The 15900-nt window shown below is 41.0% G+C and overlaps 1 protein-coding gene across 2 annotated transcripts in view; it reads left to right on the top strand.

The window, feature by feature from the left end:
- NAV3 (neuron navigator 3) overlaps window positions 1–15900 on the top strand; it is a 343145-nt gene that overhangs the window by 79152 nt on the left and 248093 nt on the right. For both annotated transcript variants that reach the window (XM_067559905.1, XM_067559904.1), the window contains exons 2-3: window positions 13226–13343; window positions 13979–14031. In XM_067559905.1, coding sequence (XP_067416006.1) covers window positions 13226–13343; window positions 13979–14031 — 171 coding nt within the window. The remainder of the gene's footprint in view (window positions 1–13225; window positions 13344–13978; window positions 14032–15900) is intronic.

Below are 15900 nucleotides of genomic sequence, written 5' to 3'. Positions count from 1 at the left end.
GGTCCAATAAAAATATTACCTCACCTACCTTGTCTCTTTAATATCTTGGAACCAACATGGCAACAACCACACTGCAGACAACTTGAGCTAAAGGAAGATATTTGTTGACTGTTATCTGTAGAAGTATCATTACGTCCTTTCTAGTTGCAACTCACCAAAAGATGGCAACGTACCTACACACGCAGTGCCTGCTCCTGAGTGCACTGAAGTCAATGGTAAAAAAATCATCACTGGAGCCAATGGGAGCAGGAATAGGCCCCAAATTATTCATATAAAAAAGCAGTAACATCTTTGCTTAATTGCCCCCTGTGTATTTACTGTATAGTCAGTACACGAATTTTGAAGGACATTCAATGATATGAAAAGTTTAGAGGGTTATTAACAAATTGCTTTTAAGCTACAAGCCAAAGAAACATTAGACAGAAGTCAACGTTTCTGGCCTAGTTAATTGTTTAATGATACGTAACTCAAAAACCATTTAATAAATCTTCAAGTTCTGCAGAGGCTTTCTCCTTTGCTATCAGATTCAATCTCACAATTTTCAGACCAAATCAGTTTTTCAAGCCACAGAGAATGGGGGATAATGATTTCAGCCTTATTTAATACTGCCTATTCACAACAAAGGAGCAAAAATGTGTCTTAACATGAATATTTGTGTATCCTTATAATTCAGAAACCTGCTTTTCTCCTGGGAAAAAAAAAGGATTGGGGAAGGGGATATTTTTATCTGTGGGCTGAAGTCACTAATGCCAATTATCAGCATGGAAAGAATTTTTACATCTAAATTATGTATCCTTAAAATGGGCTGTGCTGGAAAACCGATAAAACCTCCTAGGCTCAGTGCCGTATGGCACTATTGTTGCTTATTTTGATGTTAGGTGCCTTCTATATCCAGTCATGGCCTGGTTGAGGCAGAATGGCTTGTTGCTTCTGAACAGAAACAAGATTGAAGTGTGGAGGGTGTTTTTAATGCAAATAACTTCAGAATCGCCAGTCTCATTTGAGTTTCTGGATTTTTTTACCCCACTTATTTTTACATGCCTTAGAAATATTTTGTAACCCAAAGGAAAGCCTATTTAAATTCAGCTCTCTTTACCCCTGGCATGAGTCTTAACTCTGCCTGTTGTAGGTTTATTGATGAAAGAGAATATAAGAGACTAGATACAGAATTTATCCAAGCAGTGACAGGACACAGATGTTTCAGAGATTGGAACAAGAGAGTAATGCAAGGTTAGAATAAATGCTGTAAAGGCCAACTAAATTATTTCATTCATCCCAAATGGGGTAATCACTGATTTTATTAGCAAAAAATTTATCCACTCTTGCATTAATGCTGGAGCTCTAAGCATTTTATGGACTGGCTCTATGCATGATCAGAAAGTATGGCTGCACATATGTAGTGACAGGAGGGGAGCAGGAGCTCCAGTAGGGCAGCCTGAGCCAGCCATGGCTACTGCCTCAGGGGAGCCATCAGTAAGGAGCAGGAAGAAGAAGGGCATCCCGTACTCCAGCTTCACCATCCAAAAGGCATGAAGTAAGAGCTCTAGCACAGCAGCCTGAACCTGCCTTTGCTGCCACCCTAGTGGACACCCAGAGAGCTGGTGCCTTTGCCTTTTGCTGTATACCTCCTTCTCTGGGCTGGCGCTGCTGCTCCTTCCCAGATCACCACTTTCTCCCTGCTCTCCCAGCTCTGTTTCCCAGTCTTTGGGGGAGGAGAGCTATTTGGCAGTGCACAGCACAGAACTAACACTAAGTCCCTTAGCACTAATAGTTGACATTTTTTATAATGAAAGAATATCACACACGTGTATGTGCTTCAATTTCAATACATTCCATCATATCTGGGTAATACTTTCTCCTTTCAATCAGGTTATTTTCTTGTCATCACATTACCCCTAGTTTGATTTTATTGTGTCACACTCCCTCTTGTTGTTGTAGGCCCAGTTTTTTACAGGTATTTAAGCGCTGCAGATCTCAGCGTTGCAACACCTAACAGATGTAGGAGACTACATTCCATTTTCAAAAGGGGATTAGGCACTTGAGCCTAAATCCCATTAACTGTCAATGGGATACAGCTCCTATGAAAATGAAATTTAGGCTCCTAAACCAGTTAGGTGTTGCCACGCTGAGTGCTGCAGCACCTTTAAAGATCTGGATCATAGCACCTTAGGGAAGTCTCTATAATGGTTAATTTATGCTATAATATACAATACAGCCAGCTTGCTTCTCCATCAATCCTTCTGCCCCCTTAAATCCTCTCCCCTTTCCTGGAGACCAAGCAGTATCTTTAGTGGCACCACATGTGCCCTGCAGGAAACCCACGGCTTCCACATTGTAGTGAAATGCACTATTAAGATGCAGCAGAATCAGATTTCAATCAGTGTTTTATATGAATGCACATGTACATGGAAAATTGTACATTAGAATAATAGACTCATAGGGTTAGAAGGGACCACAAGGGTCATCTGTGTTTTTATTGCCGTTTCGTTAAATGATTGTTGCAAGGCAATTTAAAGCCTAATATTTACAAGGAATGCTGAACCTGAATTGAGATCTAAGAACAAAATCTGGTGTATTTAAAAGGAGAAATCTCAATGACTAACACTGACTGCTTTAGGGATCCCTGTATGTGGTAACTAGTGTTGCCTCCCGTTACTTCTGAAGGCTCAGTGCTACTATTAATAGTCTTATGGTGTCATGAATGCTGTAATACAGGTCTGTAGAGCAGCAGATGTCTGCTTGATTGTTTTGCAGCTACAATATGATTATCTAGCTCCTTCCTGTGGCCTTTTGTAGCTACTGCATGGGACCTATAGTAGATTACTTGCAGTGAGCTAGTAAACCCACTGATGTGATCAAATTATAAAACGAGTTAATCCATCTGTCTGCAATGAATGACTATATTGTCAGGTTACATAGGGAGAGGTGTGGTGGTGTTTTACATTTACCAGGTACAAATCCCTACGTGCACACACTGCCAATTTCATTGCCTTTCATCTGGTTGAGGTATAGAGCTTGAAAAGCCTTTGATACCAATGGTGGATGTTGGTCTCTACCACTTGTGGTCAGTTAAAGGTGAGCTGGGATATGGTAAGAAATGTGAAGAAAGGGAAAGCAGTAAGTCAACACAAAAGTTATTGGGATGATTGGATTCACAGACTGAAATTGTACCTTGGAAATGTATATTAGCTCAAGAAAGGTTAGATACATACTCCAGAGACTGCCAGAGGCTGCTGTACAGACCGTTACTGCTGCTTTTTTGCTTAACTGTGATTGGTGAGGTTCCATATAATTTCATTGTATTTTTTAACTGCAGATCACTGAAAGTTGTTAATGAATGCACACTCCAACTTACAACATAGAACCAAATGGTAGTGATCTGCCATTTCAATTATTTTTCACTTTCAGTAGTTTGTTCATTAACAAGTAATTGTCTTTGTTTTCTCAACTGGGATTCAGAAACCTCAGTTATGAGTTGTAATATACTGACTATTTTATTAAATGAAAAACATTGGCTTCCATTTTGCCTATAAGTTAAATCACTCTAGTTTCATTTTCAGAATCTATAGTTTAATCATCTTCATATTTTCCCCTCTCACATGATTCACTTAATGTCCTGAAGAACTTCTTGTTTTCTTTATGATCACATGGAAAGCCGGAGAGAGATGGAGCAGAAAGCAGTATTTAAAAATAACGTCCTTTCTGCATTCAGCTGTTGCTGCCTGAAATTGACGGGATGCACCATACACCTGGGATGCATTTGATTTACAATATTTTACAGTATTGATCTTCAGCACAGCAGGAGTCTCTCTTTCATTCTGTGCTTGGTTGACCTCAGTCTTTTCATTTTTAGTCTAATTAAATTTGATATTCCAGTTTCTCTTTGAAAGTTTCTCTCTTTAAAGAGAAAAATAAACTATTAGAGACCCACACTAATTTTAGCTTTAGCAGTTAGCTGAAGTAGAAACTTGGCACCATTAGCTTAGTACAAGGGTTAAGTAATTTAGCAGGTTGATGTGCTTAACTATTCTACTTAAACTGTAGCTGTTGGGAGACTAAACACTTTATGGATTGTGTCTGAGATCAGAGGTTTTGACCCCTAGGTCACTGATTCAAATCCAGTCCATGCTGGCAGAGACACAGAGCCTGGTTCTCTGTTATCCTCCAGTGTGCCACAAAAGGGCTGTAAAGGCTATAGATCTGCTTACTGGAGAATTCCCTGAATATGGAGTAACCTGAATGGCAAATACCCAGTGGAGCCTGGTCTTACACAACACCCTCCCAGCCCTTGACAGAGGGAGCATGACCAGAACACCACTGCAATCCAACTATTCTTGGCTACTGCAATAACCCTAGGGCTTGTGGGCAGCTAAGTGTAGCTTGGAGCATCTGTGAGGCTGCTCTAGCTTATGCTGAGTTCTGGGCAGGGCACTGGATAGCACCAGAAAGTGGTGAGGCACTCAGGTAATAAAGCCACCTTTGCCTTCTGTGATGTTTTGGGGATTATCCAGACCAATCAGGGGTTGCGTCAGCACCTGCCCTTTAACTTTGGGGGCATTTGTGCTGTACAGCTATGGTTCAATTCCCTGGTACCAGTAGCATGCCCCCACATGCATACAGCCTGAATGTGGCTCTCACCAGCCTAGTTACACCTTGCAGGGTGACACCAGCAGCCCTTCAAGTCCACGTCTTCCCAACACGTTCTCCATGAATTCTTAATTACCAGACACTCAGACTGTTCCCCTTTAGTCACCCTCAAAGGCATGAAACCAGCTCCCCAAATACCAGATTACATTGGCACATATGCTCCATGCAGTTTGCACACCAGAGACCTGCTTGGAATGAAAATGATCAAAAAAGTGTATTTAATAGAACAACCGATTCAAAGATGAAATCATAACGGAAAGCAAATATGTACAAGTTACACAGAAAATAAATGTAACAATGCAACCTCAGGCTGTAAAATTTTCATTTTAGTGAAAATCCCTTTCCGAATACAAGTTACCTGTTGCCTTAAAACAGTTTCCCTGTACCCCTTAGCCGTGGGAAGGAATCCAGTGTTCACAAACCGCCTCCCTCCTCAAGACTTCCCCCCAGGTTCTGGGATAAAAAACCTCCGTTCCAAGCCTGCTTTTTCCTTTTTTTCCCTTCTCTCAATCCATAGTGACTTATGGTTAATTAGAGAGAGAAATTCCCTCCTGATCTGATGTTCTGAGCCAGGATGTTTGTTTCGATTTTGAGTTGTCTCAATGTCTTTCCAGTAACTCTAATGGTTCACCATTGTCCTTTCCTTGGCTGGGCAATGAATAGTTACTTGTAGCTGGTTTCATATAAAAATGACTGGTGTGTGAGGTGTTCCTTCCTGTTCATCCGCTGTGAGGTGCAGCTGAAGCTTATGAGCACAGTTTTCTACATGCACAAATATATAAATTCATAACCATGGCCTATATACATATCTCAACATTACAAGCTAAAAGTCTTTACTAGATTTATAGTACAATGACGGAGTACACATGCATTTGGTTGAACTGCTTATTTTGGGGGGTTTAAAACTTTTGCTCCCCTCTTGGGGTGTTGGGACCCTGATTTTCACATCCACTCTATTTTTTCGCCAAGCAGAGTTCAGCCAGAATGCACAAAAAGGCCCTGAAAGTTGTTTCTTATTGAAAGTCTCTCTTGGCCCACGTAAAATAACTTGGTGGTCTCAGTCATGTTCCTAACTCAAAAGTGACCACTGCATAAGACTCATCACTACAAACATTGTTAAAATTGTTGACTGCTTCAATAGATAGGCTAAGTATTCGATGTACACAAAGGCTGAATGATCCTGTTCAGTCTTTCCATAGATATGTCCTTTCTAAGTTGAGTCACATTGATAGGCCAGAACTTGCTGCTGGCCATGTTGTATTATGTGGGTAAATATAGGAAAGCTCAGCTTGGAAACAGGCTGTTTAAAAATAGTGTAGTATAGATGCTTTGTGTGAGTGAGGGGGATGGCTGTGGTAAGGAAGGAGATGGTGGGACTGAGACAGTGTTTCAGTTCTTTCATGCTATTCAAAATGCAGTTACTTTTTATAGCAGATCCTAAATGCTATATATCTTGATGAGGGAGTGTGTGGCAGTTACTGATCAGGTAGCAGGGAAACATAGTTCTCCAGACAGTGACCCAGTTTATATATTGCCTATTTAAATAGATTTGCAAATTGTTGTAAGGCTCAGGCATGGTACAAATGCAGTAAAGAGTTTTTAAAAATATGACTTAACATGAGTAGCATTTAACTGGTTCTGTTAAACTAAAGAAATAGAAAGGGGGTAACTTGAGGGTGCCATGACAGCAGTGGGATTACAGTTTGCCCCACTGCCCCTTTCTATTTTACAATCCAAATTAAAAATTTGTCTCTAGATCTTTGTGAGTGGCATTTCAGAGGATTGTGGAGAGGGCAATAATTAACCAGAGTCAATGACAGAACACCAGGCTACCCACAATGGGTATATATTTTGGCAGCCAGTGAAAGTGTCTGTTTCTTCTGACTCTTATAGGCTACCAACTTCAATGACTGAAGAAGGTGTCTAATCTCTGGTTGCTATTTGTAATTTATCTTTAATTCCATCATACAGGCTCCGGTAGTTGGCTACAGCTCTTACTTCATAGAGCAACATTGGCATAATGGAGTGACAGTGCAACAGACTAACTTGTATAACGAAGGATGCCCTCTCAATAGCAAAAATATTTTAAAAGGCCCTTTGAAAAAACTGAAAGCTTCTATAGAAAGCTACAGAAACAAAAATTGCAGATTGGTTCCAAAACCATAGGATCTGCATTTTCCCACTGTTTGTTTATGACTATCTAATATGTGAGTATTTATACAAAGTGATTAAAGTGCAGAATTGAGAATCAGAATATCTGGTTATGTGTCCAGCTCTGTTCAGCCTCCAGTGATTCACTTAAATCGCTCTGTGCTTCAGTTTCTCCACCCCTAAAAAGAGGTTCATTATGCTTAACTATCTCTCAAGGATACTAAAGCTAAATTTATTAATGCTTATAAAGCACAGTGAGATCTTTGCATGGTGGGTGATACAGAAGTGCAATGCATTACTATTTTTGGTTAACAACGGATGTGAAATCAATTTGACATTTTCTCCTATATTCCACACACAGTCCCCTGGGATCAGGGCTGCTGGAACAATGTTTATAGTGAGGTGCTGAAAATATAAACAGTGTATTTGGTTTTTATTACTACCTTAAGCCAGGGTGTGCTACTGCACCCCCAGGACCCTCTAATTCCAGCACCCCCATCCAGGGTATGCACAAGATTCAGCAACCCAGAATAATTTTAAAGTGGGTCTGCTATAGTACCACCTGTTCAATTAGTGATTTATGATTAAAGCACCTCCCAAGAAAGAAAGGTAGGAACATACCAGAATTTTGCTCTTTCACTTCCTTTAAAGTGCAGTATGCTAAAGCACATTGTTTCACTACAGATTCTGCCAAGTGCATCCACTGTATTCCTCACAGCAACATGTGAACTATCAAGATGAAGTTCGTAACTATATTTGGGTATCAAAGACTGTTTGATTTCGCCTGCTCTTGAATGAGCAAATGACAAACAGCTCAGCAATGGTAGGGGAAACCAGTGTAACTTGAGAGGGCTCATGCCCTAGCTCAGATTGCTGTTTCGCTTTGCGGTCACAGACTCTGGGACCACACAGATACAGAATTTGTTCTTTTCGGTTATCATGTTGTTGAGACTGGTCCTTTATTGCACAGATAACACAGACTCCCTGTATACATTTGTTAACTGTTCAAGCCTCATGTTGAAGTTGAATAGTCTTCTGTCAGAAGGGTATGTAAAGAACAGTGGCAAGAGAGGAAACACATTTTAAAGGAAATGAGTAAGTCAGTAGTTCATTCCAGCACGCACTAATTAGACTGCATTAGAAAAGTAAGCGATGACTCTAGGAGGAAGCATAGCAGTGACTCACTCTGGTCTCTGGTGTGTAATTTTTTTTTTTTTTTTGGAGTTGTATATGCAGCTTTAAACACTATCAGTTTAAAGACTAAGAGGAAAATTTTTTTTTAAAGATAATTGAACAAATAATACAAGATGACATGGTCTAGTGCCAAATCCTGCAAGATGGAGAGCATCCTTGTGACACTTTTTGGGGTCACATGAGGTGTCCAGGTGAATTACACCCACCTGCCTGCTCTGAGATGGAGCTCTGTGCCTATCAGGGGACACGCTCCCCAGCCACTGGCTTCTGGCAATACAGATACTCTGCTCTGTGCTCCACGAGCCCTACTCTTTCCTCCTGCAGGCTCATGATTTACACCCCACTTTATTACACTCGAGGGCCCAGTCCTTTATCTTCTAGACACCACAGTGTACATTGATCCGCTGCCTCTATGGAAGCAGTGCACACCAGTTCACTGCTTTCACCTCAGTTCAACACTCTCCTTAGCACAGGGCACTTAGATGTGTCTGTAGCAAAACCAAACTGAAGTTTATTTAATAGAGTTTGAGACAGAGATTCAAATGAAAAGCAAGTGAAAGGATTGGAAATATAAGGTCACAGGTAAAAGAAAAACATAAAATGCAATCTATAGCCGATAGTTATTAACACGTTACTTTCCTGTCTAGTAAGATATTTGTCACTCAGTGGACAATTCTTGCAGTGCCTTTCCAGCTCAGAAAGCTGAGATCCACCTTTCATGAGATATCCACTACACAGGAGAAACTCTGCCAAAGAGGGTAACAACTTGTGCCATTTCTTCTGCTCTGGTACAGTTACAGGCTGTTGTCTCTTAACCCAGGGGGGTCCCCTCTTCAGAGAGCTCTCTGGGTGTTTGTTTTTGTAAATGCTCAGGTCTACACTCGGTCCAGACAGCAAGCAAAGTGCTGTGTCCGCAACTGTCCATTCTTCTCAATGTTGATTGCAATGTTGATTGAGTTAGCCTTGAGACCCCACCTTGCCTAACGTGACAAGACTCATTTTAACAGTTTTGCAACCTAATAATCTACATTTTACATATCTTTTAAGCTATTTCCCATAAAAGTATCTCACAATAACCCTGACAATCAGCTAGTTCTTAGCTTTTGGCAGAAACAACACATGCGTCTCCTCCCCCTTGGTTAAATATTGAGAAGATGGTTGGACACGGGAAATATACTTGCCTGGATACATCTGTGTCACAGTCCTCAGCTCCCACCTGAAGGTGCTTGTGATGAACTCTCAGCACTCACTACCAGCCTGGCGCCTCCTGCTGGTGATCTGTGGAATAGCTCAAGCAGGCGCCCATGTCCACAGGTGTGCTCTATCACACTTCTTCAGGATTCACCGGTAGTCCTTACTGCCGTCAGGACCCACAGCATCTTCTTCCAGACTTGGCCATCTGGCCAAGCCACAACCTGTGTTTCCCCCCTTCTGGGGGATTCGACAGTCCTGGCTCCGCCACTTACTTCGGTGGCCAACGTAGTCCACCACACTCCAATGGTGATCTGAAGGAGGTGGGGAGGGATCCAGGCCTGCCCACTTCTCTGGGTCCCGGCCCAGGGATCCTTTGTGCAGCGACCTTGCACCAACTCCTTAACAGACTTCCCTGGGCCACTTCCCCACAGCCCCAATACCTCTTCTGGCCTTGTATCAGGGCATCTGCTCTGCTTAGCTTCAGCAGTCAGCCACTGCTCTGTCCCGGGTGCTGGCTGGCTGCAGGGCGGGTGGGTGGGCGGGCAGCCTTCCCTACCTGAGCTCCTGGGATTGACTGACCATGTTCTGCTTGGCAGCTCCCTTTTATAGTGAGCTCCCAGGCCCTGACTGGCTATCCTGCAGCTCCTTCCCACTGGCTGCTTCCCCATGGGACCTATTAATCCTTTCCTGGCCAGTGCGGGGGCAGATGCCCCGCCACCGTGGTCATCATGTCACGCCATTGGGGTCATATTAAAAAGCAGACTGTTTTATGAAACTGTTGACTTGTATCATCATCTTGGAGTGTCCCGTCCATCCTGTGCATGCTGGATGTGACAGTGTTCTGGCAGATGGTGTGGGAACTTTTTGTATTTTCACTTAAGGAATCTTTTTTAAGATAGATAATGATCAGCCCTTCAGATATTCTGATAGCTGTAAACTTCAGAGAGCTTGGTGTAAAAAGAAACCGAGCACAACAGCATGAGCACATGTTACAGTTTCATATATCTGCCATACATGCTTCTCATTTTTTTACAACTAACTTTTGAGCAGTTGGATCCCTGAAAGAATGGGCTGACTGGGATGTGCATTCTCTTTCCCTGTGAGGGAGGGAAGAGAGAGAGAGGGTGGTGATCCCTGCAGAAAAAGAGGAAATGAAACCATACATTTCACTCCAGCTGTTTGCTATTTTATTTATATCAGTGGCACTTTAACCTTTTCATTCTCAGACCACTTTGTAGGTGAAGGATCTCCCGGGGTACTTCTACATCCAATATTCCAATCCCCCATTATGTACCTTTCAAACTATAACATTCTGCAGACCACCAGGAAAACCTTTGTGTATCATTGGTGTGGTGTGGTCCGGTCCATTGACCCTGCTTTGAAACATTTCGGATTTATATGATAAATATCTTTCAATATTGGTGTCTTTGTAACTTTTTCTTTGAAGTGAATTGCAAAAAGGGAAAGTGCTGGGGTGTTTTGTTTATTTGTTTGCAGGACACAGTCCATTCTTTGGATGTTAGATAGAAAACAGCTGCTAGGATGAAGCTCTGTTGGCTGTTTTGTGAGAGGGGTAGTTTGAGTTGTTGTCAGAATTGGGATTGATAAACTGATGATGTGTGGGTGTGAGGTATGAGGAAGGAAATACTTGACAGAGGATTTTTAAAAATTTGCAATATGAAACTAACCCAATGTAATTTTATCATATATTAAATTACATGTGTTTCCATGGGTCAGTTTCACTGGAGTAACGAGAATAGTTTATATTATAGTATGCTATAGTAATAGTTCAGAGAATAGCTCTGTTCAGTTCTCTCAAGTAATCTCTCTCAAAGTTGAAATGCAGGGAGTAGAGAATGCATGATGGTGTGTGTGTGATATAAAGATATTATTAGTGAATTCAAGATGTTCCAAATAAGTTGTAATACCATCTTCAGAGCACTCCTCATAACCATGCATACTGTATAGGCCACATATGTTAAAGAAGCACTACTTTAGAAATGTTTTAGAAAGTTTAAAAACATTTTAATGGGGCTGCTTTTCATCTTCCTCCTCTCCCAAGCTAGGCGAATAGGCAACACAACAGTGGATGAAATCAGAGTTAACAAATGCAAATGCCATCCAAAGTAGTCTTCTGGGTAAAAAGGGAAAATCTAGAATGGCCACTCTTACAGAAGTGCTGTTTGGGTATGGGAGAAAGTAGGACCCTCTTTCATTTCCAGAATTTAATGCAGAGAAATTACTTCAAGTTCTACAGTAGACAAGATAATGTGGGAGCCCAGTTGTTCACATATCCTCAGGTATTTGAGAATGAATAAATTAAATCAAGCAAGTTATCTTGTAATTTATGACACCCCTTATTACCAAGTGGGAAGGAACCTTGTAATGAAGCATTCAAGAACTTACAGAACTTACATGGAACCAAAGTTCTCCAGAGCCTTTGGAACTCTCTCTTTCATCCCAGCTGTGTCCTGATGGGGAACAGATGCTGGTCTCATGGTTAAGGTACAGAACTGGGATCCAGACTCTCTTCCTGCCTCTGCCACAGATTTCCTGTGTGGTGTGAGCAAGTTGTTAACTGCTCTGTGCCTCTGTTTTTAATCTGTAAAATGGGGATACTATTGTTTCCCTACCTCCTCAGGGTTCTGTGTGGTTAAATAAGTGCATGTTTGTAAACTGAGTTGAGATCTTTGGATGGCAGAAGATGTGCAAGTGAAATATATTATTTTCTGTTATGTTTTCTTCCAACGATAATATCACTGTTTATGGTTCTACTTTAAAAAGCCCCTCTGTGTAATATAGTATACCGTGAAGGCTAGAATTACCACAAAGTCTATGATATCTTTTGCCAGCTGAGGATCCTATGGCAGTAGAAAGTGACTACACTTTTCCTTATGCCAGGGGCAGAGAGCACAGTGACTCCACATAGCCCAAGAGGTAGGCAGTATTGGCTGAGAGGAGGCTGTGGGGCACTGTTTCGGTGCTTCTGCATGGCTCTCCTTTGGAGCTTGCAGTGGTAGCCACAGCTGCCTTTACCCGTCAGGAGCCCTGTGGGGAAGACTCGTAGTATCTCCTGAGATGCAGTGGTCCTTGCTGGTACACAGAGGTGTAATTTCCACCTCCTTTCAACAGGTGAATCTGGTCCCTCTCTGGGTGTATACTGTGCATGCTGCTGGGCACTCTGTGTTCAGTATCTGTCCGCACACTTTCTGTCTAACTATTTTCACTCCCTTTGCTTCTTTCTGGGATGTGCTTCAGCTAGCGCTTTTAACCTTCTGTTGATAAATACTGGTTTTGTGCTGTCAAGTGGTATCTGTTGCTGAATAAGATGGGCTAGCCAAACTCACCCCCTCCCCTCATTTTCATTGAGAACGGGCACAATAGGCTGTAATTCCGGTGACAGGACTTCTGTACCTTTGTTGCTCTCACTCTCTTCTGTGCCCATTACATCAGGCTTAACTCTAGGCGACAGAGCAAATTAACTGTCTCAGTACAGCAGGAAGTTGTGATTATTTGCATAAAATGAAGTAGAAGCATTTTGAAATACAGTATCACGACCGTCAAACCCAGGGAACCGTTATTCTCACACACAAACGCGCACACACAGAAATCTGTCTGTTGCCATTTCCTTCTAAATCAGATATTTTGAATTGCTTAAAGTTTAGTATGTGTGGGGTGTGTGTGAATTTAGAGAGATGGAAGTGGAGGGTGGTGGGGTTGTGGTGGAAGTGATTGATTTGCAACAGCAGTTTCCTTCATAGTCATAAGGGGAATTTTTTCTTGGTTACAGTGAAGTTTGAACACTCATGAAACAAACTGAATCATTTCAAGTTTAAAATAAGAGACAAAATGGCAGGAAGAGGGGAGGACTGTGTTTTTTAAAATAATGTTAAGACTGTTTCATTTTGTGCTGACTTCTTAAAGTGGAATGTGATGCAGAATAGTTCTCATATGTAAGCCAACATTTGTCTTCACATTTTTTACTCTCTTCTTTCTCTCTTCCCCTCTCTCCCTCGTATCCTTCTCCTCTGCTCTGCAGATTTACACTGACTGGGCTAACCACTACCTAGCAAAATCTGGCCACAAGCGGCTGATCAAGGATTTGCAACAGGACATTGCCGATGGAGTTCTGCTAGCAGAAATCATCCAAATCATCGGTAAGACCTGGGCTCAGAGAAGCAGCAGGAGCTGACTCCTTTCATGGGGGGAATATATAAATTAAGTTGAATGTATTTAACAATGAGACGAACCCAAATAATACATCCTGACTTGGTCCATATGTCTCTGAAATGTATGTGGTTTTCCTTGTCTTAATCATTAAACAAAATATGTTTATGTGAGGATGTTTGGAAGTGGCTGTTTAACCATACTTTAAATGGCCCGAACTCTATCTTAAACACTTTGAATTGTCAGAAATGAATGCTCCATTAAAGCATATGTCTCCCATGTGTGCATTTTGTTAATTGGCGTGGCTCATACTTTCTGGGATGCCTTGAAACTGTATCCTGACCCTGCAAAGACAATTTTGGAAGATTTCATGTCAGCAGTCATTTGGCAGGGGCTGAAGAATTAGTAGCAACCTCCTTCGCACTTCCCTTTTGCATGATTTGTGCATGTGGGGGAAACTGCTGCTAACGAGTGTTATTACTGTAGGGCTCTCCTGTAGTTAGAAGAGAGCTCTGTGTCAACAAACCCCTGCACACTTTATAGCTTTGCCTTTTCTATTCTTCTTCTGTTGATTTTCCCCACTTCGTTTATCCTTGTGTTTTTTCACCTTATTGTTTTTCTTTAGCCAATGAAAAGGTTGAAGATATCAATGGCTGTCCTCGGAGCCAATCTCAAATGGTAAGAATAACATATTCTTAGTAAATATTAGAATCTGTTTCCTTTATTGAAATGCTTCTTAATGATTATTTATTTTGTTTAGCTGTGGAATACTCTGTCCCATGTTTATTATAAATGAATAATTCTCTTTTACTCTTCCTGATACTTTTTTTGCACATTTGGTGTTTGTCAATTCACTTTGGTACAAACTAGCTCAGGGTCATGAGGAAGCCCACCAACAAAACTTTGAGTCCTACTTAACATAGTGGACTGCTTTAAAGACCTGCTGTTCTCCTGGTTATCCAGATAATTTCATTTAACTTCAACTTTAAAGGCAATAAATTTCAGAACAAATTTTAAGTGGAGACTTTGTGTCTGGACAGCTGGTTTGAAATTCAGGGCTTGACAACTTATTTTGACTATAAATAGCCTTTTGACTTGTCCACTCTGAAGTCCAGTTAAATGCACTGACTCCAATATTTTCAGAATAGCATGTTAGGCATATAGCTCTCTGAGCTATAACTGTCAGACAGCTAAAGGCAGGTAACTAGCCTTAAGTGACTATGATTCAGATGGAGGCTTATTAATTTTTTGCTGTCTTGATTGGTTAGTAAACTCCAGGCTTAATAAGAGAGAACTTAATTAGAAGGTTATGGAAATGATAGGTACAGAATCTGATTTTCAGTAACATCACCACTCATTCACTGCAATCATATGATATCAACACTATGCTATCTTTGAATTGCTACACTAGAGCAATTGTAAGGAATCGTAGCTGCTTATTCTCAATCAAATAATGCATGCATAATTTACTCACATTTGCTACTGGCAGGGGTTTGGGAGTGAGAAGATTTTGATATATCTTTTGGTGTGGTTGCATACTAGCAAATTTCTGAAACTAGACAAGAAAGGGGAAACTGGTGATTATCAAGAATGTTTATATTTAGTCCCCTTTTTTAGGCTAGTTTTTTGCTGTAAACTGGGCAAAGAATAAGGAGAGATTTTTAGATAGAAGTGAAACTAAGTAATTATGTGGTTTGTTATTTAAACTTTGACTGAAACCAAAATCACTAAAGTGGACAGTATGCGTCTAGTGTTATCTCTGCCTTCCTTTCTAACTTCTTATAACAACATATATATATATATATATATATATATATATATATATATATATACACACACATACATTAAAATAGTTATTATTCATTATTTGTATTACAGCAAAAACTAGAGGTAGCAGCTGAGACTGGAGCCCCATTGTGCTAGGCAAACAAATAGTAAAAGTCCGTCTCTGTCTGAAGAGCCAAGACACATGTTAAGGGCAGGAGAAAAAACAAAAGCATGAAGAAGTACAAGGTCACACAGTAGGTCAGTGACTGAGTTGGGAATTGAACCCAATCTACTAAGCCATGCTGCCTCCCTTTTTAGTGTTTTAATAACATTTTAGATCAGTAGATCTCAAAACAATCTGCTGGGGTTGGGAGGCATCATTTTCTTCATTTTGCAGATGGGAAAATGGAGGTATTTAGATGTTAAGAAATTTGCCCAAGGGAATACAGGAAGCGAATGGGAGAACTGGTAACAAAACCCAAGTCTCCTGAGTACTTGTATCTTGTACTGTGCTCTAGCTACTGCACCTTGCTACCTTCTTTTAAATACCTGTTTGCAATATGCTTGCTTTCCTGGCATCATTTTCCTTTTCTTTTACGTCATATGATGATTACTGTTTACCTTTGATTTTTCTCCTCATATACCCCAGCACAACTTGTAACTCTTCCATGTCCCTCCTTAATTTGTTTCCTATTGCTAGATTCATAGATTCCCTGGCAAGAAGGGACCATTCTGATCATCTAGTCTGAACTCCTGTATAACACAGGTCATAGAACTTCC

This window comes from Emydura macquarii, unplaced genomic scaffold (genome assembly GCF_026122565.2).
Source record: "Emydura macquarii macquarii isolate MOO-44397 ecotype Brisbane River unplaced genomic scaffold, CSIRO-AGI_Emac_v2 contig_2205, whole genome shotgun sequence".
NCBI lineage: Eukaryota > Metazoa > Chordata > Testudines > Chelidae > Emydura > Emydura macquarii.
This window is presented reverse-complemented; position numbering and strand designations above follow the sequence as displayed.